A 16427-nucleotide genomic window follows, 5' to 3' on the forward strand; every position below is an offset into this window, starting at 1 on the left:
GCCAGCCAGAGGGCACAGTGGTGACTGGGCCTGGGTTCCCTGCAGGGCGGCAAGATCCCCATCCGCTGGACCGCCCCGGAGGCCATTTCCTACCGGAAGTTCACCTCTGCCAGCGACGTGTGGAGCTTTGGCATTGTCATGTGGGAGGTGATGACCTACGGCGAGCGGCCCTACTGGGAGTTGTCCAACCACGAGGTGGGTGCCCTTGCCCTCCCCAGGCCTGCCCGGACCTGAACTCAAGCCCTTTACTCATCTCAAACTGCAGGGGCTGGGCAGAGGACAGTTTAGATGAACCTTCTTAGGTTTGCTCCATAAATGTTTATTTTTTTTTTTTGGAGACGGAGTTTTGCTCTTGTTGCCCAGGCTGGAGTTCATTGGCATGATCTCAGTTCACTGCAACCTCCACCTCCCAGGTTCAAGCAATTCTGCTGCCTCAGCCTCCCGAGTAGCTGGGATTACAGGCATGCGCCACCACACCCAGCTAATTTTTGTATTTTTAGTAGAGACGGGGTTTCACTATGTTGGCCAGGCTGGTCTCTAGCTCCTCACTTCAGGTGATCCACCTGCCTCAGCCTCCCAAAGTGCTGGGATTACAGGGGTAAGCCACTGCACCCAGCCCCGTAAATATTTCTTGAGGATCTACTGCGTGCCAGGCCTTGTGCTGGGTTCCAGGAGCTGATTCAGAGAGTGCAGAGATGAAAAAAGGAGTGGGGTGTACGTGTGTATCCGTGTGTCCATGCATGTGTGTGCATCCGTATGTGTGCACATGTGCATGCATGCATGCATGCGTGTGTGTGTCTGTGTGCTTGGTGCCTCTCTCAGCCTGGTGGCCTGGGAGGCTTCTCAGAAGAGGTCACATCTCTGCCAAGACCAAGGGCACTGTAAGGCAGCCAGATGAGAAGGAGGGGAAGAGAGATGGGAGGGAGGCTGGGCTGAGGGCACACAGTGTGGCTGCTGCCTGGTGCCCTGTGAGGGAGCAGGGTCCCTTCTAGCTGGGAGCAATGGCACATGCCTGTAATCCTAGCACTTTGGGAGGCTGAGGCAGGAGTATCGCTTGAGCTCAGGAGTTCGAGACCAGCCTGGACAACATGACGAAACCCCATCTCTACAAAAAATTCAAAAATTAGCCAAGTGTGTTGGCACGTGCCTGTAGTCTCAGCTACTCAGGAGGTGGAGGTGGGAGGATCACCTGAGCACAGGAGGTTGAGGCTGCCGTGAGGTGTGATAGCGCCACTGCACTCTAGCCTGGGTGACAGACTGAGACCCTGTCTCAGTCAAAAAAAAAAAAGTCCCTTCCAGTGAACTCTGGACACAGACCCTTAGGCATTTGCCCTTTGGGCAGCTCTGAAGGTTGGGTGGCAGCTCAAGAAAGGCCCTTCCTGTCTGTTTCTGGGATGTTCCTGTTCCCCTCCCCTCCCCTGCCCACCTCCATAGGCTGGAGGCTGCAGAGGGTTTCAGTGGCTTTCTGCAACAGCGCCCCTGACCTTCGTGCCCCGCCAGGTGATGAAAGCCATCAATGATGGCTTCCGGCTCCCCACGCCCATGGACTGCCCCTCCGCCATCTACCAGCTCATGATGCAGTGCTGGCAGCAGGAGCGTGCCCGCCGCCCCAAGTTCGCTGACATTGTCAGCATCCTGGACAAGCTCATTCGTGCCCCTGACTCCCTCAAGACCCTGGCTGACTTCGACCCCCGGTGAGTTCTATGCCCTCTGCCCATGATGACCTCAATTTTCCTTCTGCAGACTCCTGAACCACTTCGGTAGAGTGGCCACCCAGGTGAAGCTGGTAGGGGGGGTGCTGGGGGCTAAGAGGTTATGTGTGGACTTGACTTAGACTGGACACGATGGCCCAGGAAATCCTAATAGAAGCAACCAGCTTATGTGTCTGTGTGCAGGGCACTGCGTGAGCACTTAATATGTTTTCATTCATTTAAACAACCTACGAGATGAGTCCTCCAGTGATCCTCATTTTGTAGAAGAAGAAACTGAGACACAGGGCGATTGAATATCTTACATGGCTGGAAGTGGTCAGGCTGGGATTGTGACTCAGGATCTGGAATCTCTGCTCGTAGCATTTTATGATGTGGTAGTTATTGGTGGCGGTCCTGTTAGTAGGAGTGGCGGGGCAGCAGTAGTTACAGATGCTGAGCGCTCCCAACGTGCCAGGAGGTCTCATTGAACCCTACTTGACTGGGCTTCCCTGTTGCCCAGATAAGGAGACGGAGGCACGGGGCAGCCGAGTCAATCGTCCAGGTTAGGGAGCGGCAGGTGCAGGGCCCGGGGTGGACTGGGTGCTGCAGCCCCTCACCTGTAGTGCTTCCTGTTGCAGCGTGTCTATCCGGCTCCCCAGCACGAGTGGCTCGGAGGGGGTGCCCTTCCGCACGGTGTCCGAGTGGCTGGAGTCCATCAAGATGCAGCAGTATACGGAGCACTTCATGGCGGCCGGCTACACTGCCATCGAGAAGGTGGTGCAGATGACCAACGAGTAAGTCAGGCCCCTTCCCGTCCCCCCTCGCCTCCCGCCTCCCACTCCAGAGGCTGCCTCCATGCCCCCCCAGCCCTCTTCCCTGCCCCTCAATGCTCCTCTCTTTGTTCTTTCTCTTCTGGGAAGAGGCTCCTTGGAAGAGAAGGGCAGAACTCCGCCAGCAGCTGGCAGCTCTGGGTGCCCACTCTCAGCTCTCTCCTCTTCCTACATCCTTTACCAGAGTGGGGAAATAATAGTAACCGTAATCATAACAGTAGCTACTGTTTACTGAGGGCTATGTGCCGTCTCTGCTTGAGCACTTTGAATGAGAACCCAGCGGGGTGAGTCCTGTTAACAGGTGAGAAACAGGTGCAGGTGAGAAACAGATGCAGAGAAGTGCAGTGACCTGCCCAGGGTCCCACAGCCATGAGGGGGAGAGCAGGATTCCAGGCCCAGTCAGTCGGGGTCCCAGAGCGCAGGGATCGGAGAGGTCATTGGTAGAGAAACAGGCTGAGACGTTACCGGCTTGCCTGAGGTCACACAGCCAGTTTGGGGCAGTCTTCTCCAAGATGCCCTGACTGCTGCCCAGGAGAGAGAACCCCTGGCCTACCCCAGGCACCTCTCTCCACTTGGTTGGCTCTCAGCCTGCAGTCCCACCTGGTGAGAAGTGCCACTTACTCCCTGCTGGCCCTGGGTTTGCCCCTTTGTCAAGCTGCCCCTTGGCAGCTCTTCTCCCCTTCCCAACTCCAGCATTGAGACTTTTCCCGGCATGGCCTTGGCACAGACACCTCCTCCTGTCCCAGGAGGGGGAAGACCCTATCCTCTTAGCCTTTTGTGCCTCTAAAAATAGTGGCCAGTTTCAACAACCCAGCTTGTGCATGGTCCAAGGTCATGGCGGGAACAGACCGGGAGGCTGGGAGGTTTTGGGAACCGTATGGAGGGGATGACCTGGGCCTCCCATGGTTCTAGGTCACAGAAGTTCTGGGATTTGAGCCTGTTCATGAACATTCTCTAGGGCCTTTGGAAATTGCTCAGCTGGGCTTCCAACCTGCTGGCCAAGGCCATAGCCTCCCTCAGGGGACAGTCGGTGATGGGAAGCAGGCAGGAACAGAGCCGACCAGAGGGGAGGCGGGGACACGTAGGGAGGGGAGATGGATCACAGGATGTCTTTTGCTGCCGGCCAGCCCAGCAGGGCCACAGGCTTGGGCTCTGCACACATACCTGGGTTCAAGTCCCGCATCTGCCACTTCCTAGCGGGTGACCTTGATCAAGTTTGATGGGATTGCATGGGTGCAGCGCAGATGACACGACTGGTATACAGTGGGTGCTAAATCCTCATTGCTCTCCTCTTTTCCTCCACTCCCTTGCTTTCCTCCCCTAGCACTGTGCAAATGCCCCCTCCTTTTCTCCTTTTTCCTGGGAACATCCACCAGACCCTTTGCTCCTCCAGGGGCTCCCACCAAGGACAACACAGCCTCTCTTCTGGGGACCAGAGCTGAGGGCACGGAGAAGTGCTTATAGGAAACACATGTTCTTAGAAGCTTCCCTAAATAGCCCAGGGTGCTCCTCGTCAATTCCTTTCCCACGAGCAGGGACGGGGCAGTCTTGGATGGATGGAGGCTGTGTGTGTGTGCGCTGCAGTGCGCGTTGTTGTGAAAGGGCCTGGATAAAGGCAGGAAGTCATTCGGCGCCCCCCACCACCCACCACCCGCTCCTCCCACCAGCCACTGGTGCTCAGAGCTGGGGCCTGCATGCCTCCTCCTTCCCCTCTGCCTCTTTCCAAATAAATGGGGATCTCAAAGGCCTTTTTAAAACCTGAAGCCTGGGTCTACACACACCATGGGTCCCAATGGGAGACTTGGAGCTGGTAGCAGGGGAATGCGTGCCTTTCCCAATGGGATCAGGATTTAGGCTTCAGTGTCCCACCTCCTCCCCTTCTCAGCCTCCTGCCTTCTTGACTCCCTCCCAGGGGACCAGCTGCCTGGTCCCCTGGGGTCCCACAGCCACTGTCTCTTCTCCATTTGTGCTATTTTGGAGTCAGTTGGGTTTCTAGCTAGACTAGTGGTCCCAGATGTTTTGTGAGCAGCTGACGAAAGGCGTGGATGTTGCACCCCAGAAAAATAGCCCAACCCCAGGCTCTGTCTAGAGCTGGGACTACAGCATTTGCATCCTGTGTGGGGGTCGAGGGCACAGGCTGTAGATCTTAGGGTCTCCAGTGCCCTTGGCATAGGCTTGGCACTGAAGGAATGCTTGCTGAATGAATGAATGATCTGACACGTGAGGCTCCAGGAGCCATTTCTTACTCCCGTCTTCCTGCACCCAGGGCCAGAACACAGTAGGAGCTCACCGAGTATATGGCCTTGGAGTTTTCTACGCAGGGCCTCCAAAGCAAACTGTGCTCCCATCCTGTGAGATTAACCACTACCATTTGCAAGAGGGACCAGAGGTGGCCCAGCAACGGCCCAACCTCCGCTAAAGCATTCATTTGCTCATGCATTCATGCAGCAGACACTTCCTAGGGACCTACTATGTGCCAGGCCTATCCTGGACCCTGGGCAGGGGTGGGGGCGGGAGCAGGTGCTGTGGGGGTGATGGGCCCAGATGACAAGGTCTCAGCACTTGTCCTCCTGGAGCTTACAACCCACTGGTTTTTAAACCGGATGTCAGGTTTCTTCTGGGATTCAACCAAACGCAGACTCCTTGCCCCACCTGCGGAACTGCAAATCGAGTGAATCTGGGGTCAGGCCGGGGGTCCTGTCTCCTTCACCGTGGTCTGCGCTTTTCCAGGGACCACAATTTGAGACCTTCAAGTGTGTGGGAAACTGCTGCTTTTTCAGCACCTCCAACTGTATAGGTTAGAAACGTCCTGTGCGGGTAGCGTAGGAAGTTCTCCCAAATGTCCCAAATGTCCCGGCCTTCCTGCTGCTGTGGGAGCACCAGCCTCTGCGGGAGGTCCTGGAGTCCCCCCCACTCACCTGGGTCTGCCCTTCCCTGCTCTGCGCCTGTGCCGGGGCTCCCGGATCCTGTGGGAAAGTCATGTCTGCAGAACTGCAACTAGGATCTTGCATCATATAATTAGCTCCCTTTACAGCCAAAAGTCGGCCCATAAAAACTTGGGTGTTTTCATGGGTTTGGGCTAGTGGGTGAGGATGGTGGAGGAGAAAACTCCCAAAGTGAGTAATAAATGCCCTCCTCACAGGTTCCTGGGAGCATAAGTGATTTCATGAGGGGACGGAGGGGCATGGAAGGGGGCCCCAGGAGAGCGTGTACCCTGTGGGGGTGGGAAAGCAGGGCTGTGGGCTCCTGGGCACATCTGTCCATCTGGTACTGATGCTGCCTTCCCCCTCGGCTGCTGGTTTTGAGGTCTCTCGCCCTCCAGATGGACAGTAGCTCCCATTTTACACGGGAGGAAACTGAGGTTTCCCCAAGGGAAGACATCTTCCTAGTCACTGGATCTGGTGACCCGCAAGCCTCACCCATGAAGACTCGCAAAGTTTAACCCTTCAAGTATTTCCCGAGTCCTTCCTTCATGATCAGCAGTGGGAACTTGGAAGGAGTGAGGGAGAAATGAGGCAGCAGGTGGGAAGAGACCTTGGGCAGAGAGGCTTTGAGCGACATCCCTAGAGAGTTCCTGGAAATGAGGCCTGAGCTGGGGGCACTGGGAACAGACTAGGGGTGAGGGGAGGGAAGGCATTTGTTCATAGCTGCTTTGATTCCCAGCTCTTCCACCTCCTAGCTGTGTGACCTCAGGCAAGTCACTTCACCTCTCTGACCTCAGTTCTCTAATCTGCAAAATGGGGATGAAAAAGAGCACCTGCCTCACAGATAATTCAGAAGATTTGATTTATTTTTATTTTTTTAAAGCATCGTACAGAGTTGAGGCTTCTGTCGTTTTCCTAACTTTGTTGATGGTGGGCCACCTTGGCAAGCTTCTAGGCTGTGGCTCCTTCTCCCAGGCCTACCTAACCAGAGCTCTCTTGCCCTACAGGTCCCCAAGGCACCCTCTCCACCCTCCTCCTCTGCCTCCCTCCACTCCCCTCCCCAGCCGCCCACCGAGTCCTGTCCCCACCCAGCCCGGACCCCTCCCCTGCTCCAGCCCCTAACTCTCCCTTTCTCCCTCCCGGCCCACAGCGACATCAAGAGGATTGGGGTGCGGCTGCCCGGCCACCAGAAGCGCATCGCCTACAGCCTGCTGGGACTCAAGGACCAGGTGAACACTGTGGGAATCCCCATCTGAGCCTCGACAGGGCCTGGAGCCCCATCGGCCAAGAATACTTGAAGAAACAGAGTGGCCTCTCTGCTGTGCCATGCTGGGCCACTGGGGACTTTATTTATTTCTAGTTCTTTCCTCCCCCTGCAACTTCCGCTGAGGGGTCTCGGATGACACCCTGGCCTGAACTGAGGAGATGACCAGGGATGCTGGGCTGGGCCCTCTTTCCCTGCGAGACGCACACAGCTGAGCACTTAGCAGGCACCGCCACGTCCCAGCATCCCTGGAGCAGGAGCCCCGCCGCGGCCTTCGGACAGACATACAGGATATTCCCAAGCTGACCTCCCCTCCGTCTTCTCCCACATGAGGCCATCTCAGGAGATGGGGGGCTTGGCCCAGCGCCAAGTAAACAGGGTACCTCAAGCCCCATTTCCTCACACTAAGAGGGCAGACTGTGAACTTGACTGGGCGAGACCCAAAGCGGCCACTGTCCCTCTAGTGCCTTCTTTAGATCCTCGGGCCCCGTCCTCATCCCTGACTGGCCAAACCCTTGCTTTCCTGGGCCTTTGCAAGATGCTTGGTTGTGTTGAGGTTTTTAAATATATATTTTGTACTTTGTGGAGAGAATGTGTGTGTGTGGCAGGGGGCCCCGCCAGGGCTGGGGACAGAGGGTGTCAAACATTCGTGAGCTGGGGACTCGGGGGCCAGAGCTGCAGGAGTGTCCTGCCCATGCCCCAGTCGGCCCCATCTCTCATCCTTTTGGATAAGTTTCTATTCTGTCAGTGTTACGGATTTTGTTTTGTTGGACATTTTTTTCGAATCTTAATTTATTATTTTTTTTATATTTATTGTTAGAAAATGACTTATTTCTGCTCTGGAATAAAGCTGCAGATGATTCAAACCGATCTTGGCTTTCAGTCTTGGGAAAAGCAGTGGGGTCCCAGAGCTTCCTGGGTGGGAGTTGAGGGGCTGAGGGTTCCCCCCAAACCCCTAGTGTTTAAACAGAGATTCGTGCACAAGGCAGACACGTCACTTAACCCTGGGAGCAGGGGTGGGTGGGAGGTGGGCAGGGGGCCGGGAAGCAGGTTCTGCCGAGCCCGGCCTCCATGCCAGCAGGCCCCAGTCACCTTTGATCTCCAGGCTGCTCAGAGTCTTCTGGAGGGCTGGGAGGTAGGAGAACAGCAAGAGCCGCCGTCAGCTTCCCTCCCACGGCTCCCCGGAGCTGTCGAAATAGATCCTTCAACCATCCATGTAGGGCTCTGAGGTTTACACAAGCTTTTCACAGGTTTCGGCTTGTCGGAACCTCAACACTTTGTTATGAGTTTTGTGGGCGGCCCCATTTTACAGAAAAGGAAAACCAAGCTGGAGCCCAGCAACTGGGTTTGTTCAAGGCCACACAGCAAGTTAGGGGCAGAGGCCAGAATTGAAAGCAAGGTCAGAAATCTCAGTGGGATGCTTTTCTCATAGATGAGGAGATGGAGGCTCAGAGACATGCAGCGACTTGCCCAAAGTCACACAGCAGTCTCAAGAAAAGCCAGAGTTCTAATTTCTTTTTTTTTTCTTCTTTTTTCTGAGACGGAGTCTCACTCTGTCGCCAGGCTGGAGTGCAGTGGCACGATCTTGGCTCACTGCAACCTCTGCCTCCCGGGTTCAAGCGATTCTCCTGTCTCAGCCTCCCGAGTAGCTGGGACTATAGGCGCGCACCACCACACTCAGCTAATTTTTGTATTTTTAGTAGAGATGGGATTTCACCATGTTGGCCAAGATGGTGTCGATCACTTGACCTTGTGATCTGCCCACCTCTGCCTCCAAAAGTGCTGGGATTACAGGCGTGAGCCACTGCGCCCAGCACCAGAGTTCTAATTTCAAACCTGAGCCTTCTCCACTCTACCGGGTTGCAGCCCTGCATGTCAGAGGTCGTTCATAGTGGGGGTTAGGAAGGTGTCAAACACAGGTCACCAGGAACGTAACCAGGGAGCAGAGATGATCTGAGGCCCAGGAGGAAGACTTCCTGGAGGAGGTGGTCCCAGAGCTGAGACCTCAGGGACTACTAGGAGTTAACCAGCGAAGCCAAGGGAGGGTGATGCAGAGTGAGGCGCAGGGGCGTGAAACCACATGGTTGTGCAAGGGAACCACAAGCAATTTGGTGTTATTAAGGCATGACGTGAGGTGCTGGAGAAGTCTCTAGGGCCTTGTAAAGCAGGCCCAGGAGTGGGGATTTCAAGTTGAGGGCAATAAGGAGTCATTGAAGGTTTCAAGCAGGGAGTGGCATGATTGTTGTCACTGGTAGAGGCAGGTCTGCAACCCAGAGCTCCTGACTCAGCCTGGAGCTTTGGGGAGATACAGGAGAGGCGCTGGCAAAAGTCGAGAGGGTGTTCGGCCTGCCTTGGGGTCTCAAAGCTGGCATGCTCTGCCCTGGCCCCTGCTGCTGCAGGAGAGCTGCCGCCCTCTGGGTCCTGGCCCGCTGGGCATCCGTGAGACACCTGACTAACTGTGTCAGGTGCGGCTGGGGTTGGTGAGCTATGGGAGTGCAGGGAGCACCTGGCTGGGCCTTCCTCCCATTAGTGTTGGGCCACCTGAGTGTGCTGGGCATGATGGCTGAGTCAGGCCTTCCTGGTGCCTGACCCTGGCCTGGCCTGACCCAGGTGGCCACTGTAGCTCTGTGGCTGGGCTACGGCTACTGTTGCTACCACTGACAAAGCTGTTGGCCCAGCAGGGAATAAGCCTGCAGCTTGCAAATCCACAAAAATCTGGGCTATGAGGGCACATCAAGACCAGGCCTGAGTCCCATTCCCAAAGCAACTCAGCCATGGCCCTGCTGATGAGCAGGAATGAACTCAGGAAGTGGCTCAGCATGGGGGGAGGTGGCCTCGTGTGCTCTCTCCCTTGAAGTCCTGGACATAAGGCCCTTCCAAGGGCATGTGAGAACCCATAAACCTGTGGGCCACGGACAGGTCCGATGCTCAAAACCCAATGAGCAGCTGTCTGCAGTCTCCAATGGACCCTGCAATTGGCAGGAGGGGAAACTTTATTTTTAAATTAAAGCAAATCCAGATCTGTCTCCTAGAGGGCCTAGATGCAGGAACACCCCTGTAGCAATAAGAACACCCAGCCCGCAGATCTTGCTTCCTAAAAACCATTCTCCAATGAAAGGGACCAGGGCTCCTTAGAGAAATGGCTGATTCTGGGGCTGAAGCAGGGAAAATACAAGATGAGCTGGGAGCATCTTGGAGTATCAGAGAGTAAAGAAGTGCTCAAAAATAAACAGGTGGGGCTGTGCCAGAGACACACAGGAGCCGGCCCTAAAGAACTCCCAGGGCCTAAACCTAGAACAAGCTGAGCAACAAAACGATGAGGTATTAGATTAAATCCAAAGTCAAAAATAAATATTCACGAGTCCATACTGAGATAAATAAATGATTAAAGGCTGGGTGCAGTGGCTCACGCCTGTAATCCCAAAACTTTGAGAGGCCGAGGTGGGTGGATCGCTTGAGCTCAGGAGTTTGAGATCAGCCTGGCCAAGATGGCGAAACCCCGTCTCTATCAAAAATACAAAAAATTAACCAGGCATGGTGGCACGTGCCTATGGTCCCAGCTACTCAGGAGGATGAAACGGGAGGATCGCCTGAGCCTGGGAGGTGGAGGTTGCAGTGAGCCGAGATTGTGCCACTGCACTTCAGCCTGGGCAACAGAGTGAGACCTCATCTCAAAAAATTTAAAAAAAATGCTTGAATAAATAAATAAGTGGAGGGAGCCTAGACAAATCTTCCTTACAGATGAATTTCAAAGGGGTGGATTCTTTTCCCTCTAGTGGGTAAAGCTTACTTCCCCACTGCCTGGACTGCGGACTGGACACCCTTCCAAAGAAAGGCAGTAGGGAGGTATAGAAAGGGTTAAAAAAAATAAGAAAGAAAACAAAAAGTAACTTTACAGTGGAGAAACCTGGCAAACACCACCCTAACCAAGTGATCAAAGTTAATATCAGCAGAGAAAAAACAAACAAACCAACATTGAGCTTGAATTGAAGATCAGGTATCAGCAAACACTTACACAAGGCTTTCTGGGCACCACCCACTGTTCTAAGCACTTAGCCTGTGTTTACTTATTTCATTCTTCCAACAGTCCTTCAAGGTAGATGCTATTAATATCCCATTTTACAGATTTGAACACCGAGGGGAGGGAGGTTACATAACTGGCCAGAGCCGCCCTCTCCCCTCTCTGCCATCATGGACACTTCCCTAGATAAGGTCTGAGAAGCACTGGTTCTGGGGAAACTGAGGCACCATAACCTGCCCATGGTCTCCAAATGCCACCACATCCCACACCCCAGGTGTCTAGATAGTTTGCTGCTCTGTGCCTTCTCTCAGTGGCCAGTTCCTGCTCTATGCCAGGCTGGGCACAAGGTCACAAAGATGGATAAGGGCCCTGTCTGCCCTCATGGGACTCAGTCTGGTGGGGGCAGCAATGGTAATAGAGTAGGACCCAGGCTAAGAAGGGGCAGAGCTGGGTGTTACAGGAGCCAGAGGTTGGGGCGGGGATGGGGGAGGGGCACCTGACCCAGCCTAGAAAGTCCAGGCAGGCTGCCTGGAGGAGGAGCCATCCAAGCTGAGGTGGAGGTCAAGTGAGAGTCCACCAGGCGGAGGAAGAAGTGTCCCAGAAGAGCCTGGCTCTGACTCCAGACCTCTGTGGGTGGGGCTTGAGTCTCCCCTCCAACATCTGGGCCCCATTTGACCAAGACAAGATTCCTCCACCTGCTATGCCACCCTAACCCCTGGCTGTTGTGTCAGGAGCAGCTGTAGGACAGCAGCCCTGCCCTCATTCCCACCCCTAGCAGAACCTTCATCTCTGATTTTAGCCTTCTCTGCTGAGAAGTGGGCCTGCAGCCCTTTCTGGGTTCTGAGCTGCAGGGACCTTGGTGGGCCTTTGATGCATCCAGCAAAGCCCTGAAGGAGGTGAAGGCAGTGGTGACGGGGCATTGGGTAGGGAGATGCCTGCTTTCTCTGCTGCTCCCAGTCTGCATGGCAAGTTAAATTCGTGTCGCCAGGCACCAGCCTGAGATTTCCTAATTAATTAGCAAATTCTGGAGGGACAGGCAAGCTCTCTGCTCGCCTCCCCATTCACACCCCCTCAGCTCCAGCTGCAGCCCAGGGCCTGGGATGGGGCCTTGGGCACCATAGATGCTGCTAGAACAGGGGGCAAATGAATGTGTACGGGAAATGCTTGAGTTCTTAGCTCGGGCCCTCTGTGCCTTTGCCCATTCTGTGCATCGCGCCTGCATCGTCCCTCCCCGGAACTATGTCTGGTACCCAGTAGGCCCTCAATAAACATTTGTTCAATAAACAAATGAACTGTGGGGGACAAGGACTGGGCTTTTGAGATCCAAGAGCCCGTGGAACTGGATATGGGTTTTGGGAATGTGGTGAGTGCTGTGCAATGGTCCTGGGCTCCCTCTGGCTGGCCGGGAGGGACCACAAAAGCTGGTAAGGAGAAGCAGTTGAATGTTTCTGAACACCTACCATTGTAGGTGGTGGACGTTCCTCTAGCATTGCCTGTTCCTAGAGGAGTTGCTAATTAATTAGGAAATCTAAGGCTGGTGCCTGGCGACACGGTTTTAACTTGCCACGGTGCCAGTGAGTGTGCCATGCCAGTGATCATGCCCAGCCCAAGACCCACACCGTCTTATGCAAGGGTCACAATGACCCTCAGAGGCATACATTTATCCCCATTTTGGGGACCCTGGGGCTCAGCGAGGTTACAGTAATCAGACCAAGTTCCCACAGCTAGGAGGTGACAAAGCGGCATAGGAGACGAGAGTCAGCTCATCCCACTGCCTGCTGCTCGGTGACATTTGGGGACCTTGGGGTTCTTTTCAGGAAACGGCAGGAAGACCCTTGGACTGGGAAGGGAAGACAGAGGTTCTGTTGGGCGCCTACTATTGACTTGGCTGTGGACTCCTGGGCATGTCCCTTGTGTCACGGGGGCTCAGTTTGTCCGTCTGTAGTGAGGAAGGCTCCAGGAAGTCTGTCCTGGCTGAGATGAGGGGCCCCTGCCCCCACCACAGAGTTGCCCCCTCCCCACTCCTGGCACCCTCTCCCCAGGCAGCCCTGGGCAGCCCCAGGTAGCCCGGCCAGCAGGCCTCACTCCAGCCCTCTGGGTCTGGCTTTCCAGTCCAAACCGTCAGCCAGTCTCTGTCGGCAGAACCAGACCCAGTTTCTGGGAAGCTGCAGCCACATCCCACCCCTGCCCGGGGTGGGGGCCCCCTTTCTCCTGCTGGGCCCAGGCCCCATTTCAGCAGGCTCATCACATTCCCCACAGCCTCAGCAGCCTGATGGATGGACGGATGCAGTTTCCACACTGGGCTGGCAGAGCAGGCGGCTGCATGATCAGGTCTCCTGCTGGGCGGAGGGGCCTTTCCCCCAGGACCAGGCCTCATGGGCCCGGCCAACCAATCCCAGCATCTGGGCACGGGACACACTTCCCCAGACTCTGCACCCCTCCCCTGTACTCTAATGCGGTCCAGACTCCCGGACCTGCCCTCAGTTCCCCACGAGCCCTCACCCACCCCCGCACACATCCCTCCCTATTTCTGTCTGTGGAAAATACACCCAACCTTCCAGGCTCAAATCAAATCACCCATTTTCCAAGAAACCTTTGCAGGCCAGATGTGGTGGGTTACGTCTATAATCTCAGCACTTTGGGAGGGGCAGGGGGCCGGGTGGCAGGTAGGGACAAGGCTGGAGGGGTGGGCAGGGTCTGAGCCTTGTTGCTGTGCTGAGGATTTTATTTTTATCCTAAGGGTGGGCACCAGGAAGCCGCTCAATGCCCCTTAACTGACAGGTGGTGGTGGTGAGCCAGGATAAAAGGCAAGAATATCTCAACTTTTACTTTTTTCAAAACGGTGCTGTCCTCTTTTTAAAAAATGGTCTGAGTGTTGACTCACACCAAAGAAAAGTCGATTTATTTGCCTGTCCTTAGTGGCATTGCAGCCAATGCTGCCTGGCCCTGCTCTTCAGAACCACGGCCGGTGGGGCTGAGCCACCGAGGACGCAGGTGTCCTGGCCCTGCCCCCACGACCGCCGCCCCAGCCATCTGTCCCACCCCCAGTCTGGGCGGCTGGGAAGGTCCATTGTGGCGGCCTCTGACATCACAGCAGGGGGCAGCGTGATGTCACAGGGCCCCATTGTGGCTGCGCAGGAGGGTGTCCCCCACCAGAGGCCTGCTCCCCACCCCCAGCCTCCAATCCTATTAAGCACGGGCTGGGGACAAAGGAAGGCGCTTTGTGTTTTACCCATGTCTGAGGGAGGGGACAGCAAGAGGTTGTGCATTCCAGAGCCGACTCCCCCCGCCCCCACCAGCTGGGCCTCCAGGTCAGACTGGAGACCCTGCTGCCACCCCCGTGGCTGTCTTCATGCCCCAGCCCTCCTGCCCCCCAACCCCCCGTGAGGGAGACCACAGAGATAAAGGAGCTCCAGGCCCCCTGCCTCCTGCCCGCGCCACTGTCAAATCTAGGGCCAGATCCCAGGCAGAGGCTGCAAGCAGAACCTGTGGGGTGAGGAGGAGAGCCCTGGGGGGCCTCCCAGCGGGAGGAGGAGGGGGCCAGGAGAAGGAGGCCACAAGTCTGCTGGAAGATAAGAAGACCCCAATCCCTGAAACACAGGCCTGGGGGAAGCAACCTCAGGGCACAGGTGGGGGACAGAGGCCTAGAGAAAGACAGGGACTTGTCACCCAGGGCACCAATAAGCACTTATTAAACATCTACTGAGAGCTACACTGGTCTGTGCGGGGGTCATTTAATCTCACAACCCTGGAAAGTAGTGGCTGGCACCAGCCCCAGGCCTGGCTGCTCTGTACAGGCACTTAGAGAGGGAAGCCTCTCATGGGGACAGCTTGGGGACAACTTGGCAGCCCCCTCCTTCTCCCAGGTGTCCCTGAGTCTCCAAGGTTGGAGCTTTGGGGTCAGAGGACTGATTTGCAGGTCCTCCTCTGCCACTACCTTGTGTGTCCCCCCTTTGCTGAGCCTCTGTTTACTCGTCTGTAAAATGGGCCTGACAGTACCTCCCTTACGGGGTGTGGGGGAGTCCGGATGAGAGTGTGTGAGCATCCAGAATGCTACTCACACCTCACCCCTCGCTCAGCTGGGGTGCAGGTATTTCCCTAATCCTGACACTCCAACCACTCCAACCTCTGTCTCTCCTTGGACTCCAGTCCCCAGCCAAGCCCCCTTCCAGGCTGGCATCGGCACCCTTTAATGGACCTGTCTGGGCCCTAGGCTGGGAGGGAGCGACTGACCATGGGCGCCCAGGCGGGGGGAGGCCGAAGTTTCAGGAGAGGCCTCGGCACACCCGCCTGTATGGTGTGAGCTTCTCTATCTTTGGCCGAGTGCCTGGGCATGCAAGGAGACCGGGGGCGGCTCAGTTTCGGGCAACAAAGCCCCCTTTCTCCCCAGCTGGAGGAATGCCTGGCACCCCTCCCGCCTCTGCCTTGTTCCATATCTGCTATCAGGACCCAGACCCCAGTGTTCACTCTGTGGAGCCCAGGTGGAGCCCGAGAGGCAGCCATGGCCCTTTATGGGGTGGGAGCACCACCACCCTCCTCAGCACTGTTCCCCCACCTTCACATGCCCCACTACATACACGCACACGCGAAGGCATGCAGCCCTGGCTCCCCAAACAGCCCGGCCCTTGGGTTGGTCACAATCAAAGCAGTCTAGGACAAAGGTGTCCCCAGCTGGCTGGGAACCGAGAGGGGCCCATGGAGAACCACGTGGGCAGTGCCCACCTATGCCTGTCCCTGATTATTATTATTATTATTATTTTTGAGATGGAGTCTCACTCTTTTGCCAGGCTGGAGTGTAGTGGTGTGATCTTGGCTCACCGCAACCTCCACCTCCCGGATTCCAGCGATTCTCCTGCCTCAGCCTCCTGAGTAGCTGGGATTACAGGCACCCGCCACCACGCCTGGCTAATTTTTGTATTTTTAGTAGAGACGGGGTTTCACCAAGTTGGCCAGGATGGTCTCCATCTCTTGACTTCGTGATCCACCCGCCTTGGCCTCCCAAAGTGCTGGGATTACATGCGTCAGCCACTGCGCCCAGCCCTACTTTTTTTTTTTTTCTTGAGATGGAATCTCACTCTGTCACCTTGGCTCATTGCAACCTTCACCTCCTGGATTCAGGTGATTCTCATGCCTCAGCCTCCAGAGTAGCTGGGACTATAGGCGTGCACCACCACATCCGGTTAATTTTTGTATTTTTAGTAGAGATGGGGTTTCACCATGTTGGCCAGGCTGGTCTCAAACTCCTGGCCTCAAGTGATCCACCTGCCCTGGCCTGCCAAAGTGCTGGGATTATAGGCATGAGAAAACGCACCTGGCCTAGGCTAGATCTTTTTTTTTTTTTTTTTTTTTTTTGAGACGAGTCTCGCTCTATTACCGAGGCTAGAGGGCAGTGGCGCGATCTCAGCTCACTGCAACCTCCACCTCAAGCAATTCTCCTGCCTCAGCCTCCCCAGTAGCTGGGATTACAGGCATGCAACACCACGCCCGGCTAATTTTTGTACTTTTAGTAGAGATGGGGTTTCACCGTGTTGGCGAGGATGGTCTGGAACTCCTGACCTCAAGCGATTTGCCCACCTCGGCCTCCCAAAGTGCTGGGATTACAGGTGTGTGCCACTGCACCCAGCCTGTCACTGATTTTTTGGATCAGTATTGGCTTCAGAAACTCCGGAGTGGGAGACCCTGACTCTGTCCAAGCCC

At 55.6% G+C, this 16427-nt stretch overlaps 1 protein-coding gene across 2 annotated transcripts in view; it reads left to right on the forward strand.

Annotated features, from left to right (window-relative positions):
• EPHA2 (EPH receptor A2) overlaps positions 1 to 7579 on the forward strand; it is a 33038-nt gene extending 25459 nt beyond the window's left edge. The window contains exons 14-17 of one of the 2 annotated variants that reach the window (XM_016954801.4): positions 46 to 195; positions 1501 to 1694; positions 2330 to 2485; positions 6596 to 7579. In XM_016954801.4, the coding sequence (XP_016810290.1) occupies positions 46 to 195; positions 1501 to 1694; positions 2330 to 2485; positions 6596 to 6701 (606 nt within the window). In that variant the 3' untranslated portion in view covers positions 6702 to 7579. Of the gene's footprint in view, positions 1 to 45; positions 196 to 1500; positions 1695 to 2329; positions 2486 to 6452 lie in introns of both variants that reach the window. The other variant, XM_016954796.3, reaches the window with a different exon arrangement.
• Positions 7580 to 16427: the final 8848 nt, after the last annotated feature.

The sequence above is a fragment of the Pan troglodytes genome, chromosome 1 (genome assembly GCF_028858775.2).
Source record: "Pan troglodytes isolate AG18354 chromosome 1, NHGRI_mPanTro3-v2.0_pri, whole genome shotgun sequence".
NCBI classification, from domain to species: Eukaryota; Metazoa; Chordata; class Mammalia; order Primates; family Hominidae; genus Pan; species Pan troglodytes.